Source organism: Helobdella robusta (assembly GCF_000326865.2).
Source record: "Helobdella robusta unplaced genomic scaffold HELROscaffold_36, whole genome shotgun sequence".
Taxonomy (NCBI): Eukaryota; Metazoa; Annelida; class Clitellata; order Rhynchobdellida; family Glossiphoniidae; genus Helobdella; species Helobdella robusta.
In genome coordinates this window covers 1,792,207-1,795,715 of record NW_008704742.1, presented here as the reverse complement: position 1 = coordinate 1,795,715, position 3,509 = coordinate 1,792,207, and the positions used below count along the sequence as shown (strand labels likewise).

The following is a 3,509-nucleotide window of genomic DNA, read 5'->3' as shown; positions in this document are numbered from 1 at the left end:
CTGCACGTCAGCCTTCTCGATCATCTCTATGATGGCCTCGTTGCTAGTCCTGAACTGTTTCAGCCATATGTTCATGTTCATACTTCGCTTCATGTCCAGTAAATTTACCACGTTAGAAACCTTCTTCTCAGCACTTGCAGTTATTTGCTGGGCAGCTTTCCTGCTGAACATTTCCTCGCAAGCGCCGTAATTTATTTGGGATGGTTCGGTAACTTTCAAAACACTAGACCAGATCACTTCTTCTTTAGTTTTCAGTTTTCATTTTCGACTTTGGAATTGGAACAGAGATGCAGGCAGCAACGTCGAAAGACTTTTTTTAGGAGAGCCTCATAACTTAGGGCCTGTTGGGCATTAGATTTTTTTTAAGAAAGAGATGACCGTTAGGTAATGGTGGTGGTGGCGAAAATGGAGGTCCACCTGGAAGTGATGGAAAATCGGGAAGGAGAGAATTGGGCAATAAAAATGGCAAATGTGGTGGAGCAGGGACATCTGAGTGAATGACAGGAAAAGTATCCAGTTTAGGAATTACGTTGAATGAAACATTTGAAAGCGAAGAATTAAGAGATGGTAAAGGAGGGGGAGAAGGTTATGGTGGGGGTGGGGCAGAGGAGAGACTGATTGATCTGAACTCAATGATGCTTCAGTCACATTTTTCGATTTTTGTATGTTAAGAACATCTGATATCGTGGACGACACCTTACTCTTTGCATCGAAAAATGAAAGTGAGCTTGCATTTGTCAATTCATCTTTTACAACTTGATCAGATTTTAAATTTTTTAAACTACGTTGTTCCGTTTGAACAGCAATCGCTTTTTGGGCGACAGATGATGGTTTTTTTCATACAGAAGTCGTTGAGGATCATCACTAACAGCAATCCTTGCCACCATACTTTCAAAGGTTTGCCAGATGTTTGAGCTATCATCTTGGTCAATATCAATTTGAATCAAAGAGCAGAGGATGTTGATCAATTTCGACTCCAGTGGAGTGTTGTACTGTACACTTTATTGTATATGGCGTCGATGAGAGATCTATGATTCAATAGGTCGATTGCATTTTGATCTCCGTTCGCCATCTGCAGTAGTTCATCATCGTCGGCATTCATTTCATCAGTGAAGACGTCGAACTGTATCTGGAGGTTCTCGTGATTGACGAACCGCAGATCATGTCCAACAGGTTCAACCCAATGAATTCCTTTTTGATTTTCATTCTTTCTGCAAGATCGTCGACACCATGTATTATGCAGTTGATGAAAGACATGATGGAGCAGGAGTAATCGGAGACTGAATGATTTTTCAGCTCGTTCATCATAAAATTGAAAAGGTATTGGTTGCTTGAAATTGTCTTGTACGAGTTGACAGCTTCAATGCAGCACTCAAACCCTTTCTCTGACGAGAGGCGCAAGCCCGACAGCAAGTCAAAGATTTGCTTCTTGACGGTCGTGTTGTTGGAATCAAGTGCTTTGATCAATTTTTGACTGTACTCCTTATTATTGGTGATGACTCTGAGACCTATGGATGAGTTCATTACAGTTTTGATGCATGCCACGTACTCGATTAGCACCAGAGCATCAGAAAGTTGCACCTTTTTGCCTGTTATCGTGTTGACACCTTCCAGTAAAATAGCCAATCCTCCCAGCTCTAAAAACTCTTTCATCCACACGCTCTGACGACAGGATTTCAGTTTCTTGTTCAAGGCTACGTACATTTTAAGAGATGGCATTTTCAACATAGATAGGCACGTTTTGGGATCGCAGTTTTCAAAATCAACTTGACTTATTAGTTTCATTATTTTATTTCTGAACAGATTCGATTTTTGAGCGGCAACTTCTCCATGGGTATCTGTTGTTGATTGATTTTGGACGTCTGTGCCAGTAGGTTGAGTTGCCGGCTGCTCAGAAGATACTGGTTGTTGCTCGGGAGAAGCTGGCTGTTGCTCATGAGACGTTGGTTGTTGTTGCTCATGAGACATTGGTTGTTGTTGCTCATGAAACGTTGGTTGTTGTTCCTCATCATTTGCTGGTTGTTTATCTTTCCCGCTGAGGTATTCTATCGCTTTTTCTGAAAATGTTTTGTTTGTTGAAGGTTGTTTTGACAATGTAGTGGCGAAAGATTGAACGGCAGTTTCGTTCAGTTTTGCTTTTGGCTCTTTTGGAGAGAACCATCTCTAAAATATGTTTTTCTGTTTGGACGGTTTGTCCATTACTTTGAATTTTTTGTTTCCTTCCTTTCCGTCATTAGATTATTTTCCAACGTCTTTACTGGTTATCTCGTTCCTCTCACGTTTGCAATCTTCGCCTACGTTGTGATCGTTTTCATTTTTTTCGAGTTTATCAGTTTTAATTTCCGTTTCGGCATTAACGTTTAAACCTATGGCATTTGATGTGTCTAAAACGTCTCTCTTTGAAAGTACTGAACACTTTTTTATTTCTTTTAGCAAGTTTACTACATCTGGTGTTATGATCAAATTTTCGTTCAGGTCCGGCACTACTGCAAACCAAACTGTTACTCTAGTTGCAATATTTATCATCCATTCAGAACCTTCCATTTTAGGTTGCACTTCTAAATTTACTACATCTACAATATTTGCTTTACTTTGAAGTCCCAAAACAGAAATCTTTCCTTGCACAATTACTTTCGACCAATCGATAAACCTTGGATGGATACAAATAATCTCTGCCCCTCCATCGACAAGTGTCTTCGGTATTCTTATTCCATCGACATATATATCAACAAACTCCCTTCAATACAATTTTTCCTTTTCGATATTCGCTGATCTTTCTGTAAACAGAAATTCATCTTCCTTTATTCCTGATTCGTTATATACTGAATTTCTTTGAATCTTTACCGGCTGAGTACAGTTTTTTGCTACATGACCTGGCTTTTGACATCTGGAACATAGTCCCTTCTCCATAGCTTCCTCATTGTTTTTGTTTATAATTCGTTTATCGTTATACTCTTCTTTAAAACCAACATCTAATTCTATTTCTCTGCGATGGGGTTTGGTGCTTTAATATGTTGCTACATAATTATCAGCTGCTCGAGCCAATTTATCACAGTCCAACCAATCCTCTTGTTCTTGACTGAGAATAAAATTTAAACATCCTCTGGGTTTCTTCATTCTATCAGCCATCAATAAACTTAATAATCTATCAAAATTTTCTCCAACATTCCTGCTTTTTAAATAATATATCTATGTGTTTTTCAACTTTGACAAAAGGAGCTGGTATGTTTCATTAGGTAATTTCCTGATGTTAAAAAATTTTTCTCTTAACTTGAATGGGCTCACTCTGAACTCGTTTCCTTCAACGTGTTATAGTTACTAAGTTGTTGAACTGTTAACCGAGATATAAGAGATTTAGCCTTATCATGTAGACACATCTGAAGTAACTTGGCTTTTATATCTTCATCAACACCAAATTGGTCAAATTGGTTTTCTAGATTTTTAAAAATTTGGTAATTCGCTGGGATCCGGCGGCAATTTCTCCATCATATTTTTCATTGAGTTGCTAA

General features: G+C 38.6%; 2 protein-coding genes across 2 annotated transcripts in view; both read right to left on the bottom strand.

Moving 5' to 3' along the window:
- The window catches only part of HELRODRAFT_176187 (hypothetical protein), a gene marked incomplete at both ends in the record, with an annotated part of 732 nt that extends 561 nt beyond the window's left edge, over positions 1-171 (bottom strand). The window contains one exon of the mRNA XM_009023504.1: positions 7-171. Coding sequence (XP_009021752.1) covers positions 7-171 — 165 coding nt within the window. The remainder of the gene's footprint in view (positions 1-6) is intronic.
- A 927-nt stretch (positions 172-1,098) lies between these two features.
- On the bottom strand, positions 1,099-1,785 carry HELRODRAFT_83366 (hypothetical protein; the record flags this gene model as incomplete). Its single annotated transcript, XM_009023503.1, has 1 exon — positions 1,099-1,785. One exon carries the CDS (start codon positions 1,783-1,785, stop codon positions 1,099-1,101), a length of 687 nt encoding a protein of 228 aa, XP_009021751.1.
- Between the last annotated feature and the right edge of the window lie 1,724 nt (positions 1,786-3,509).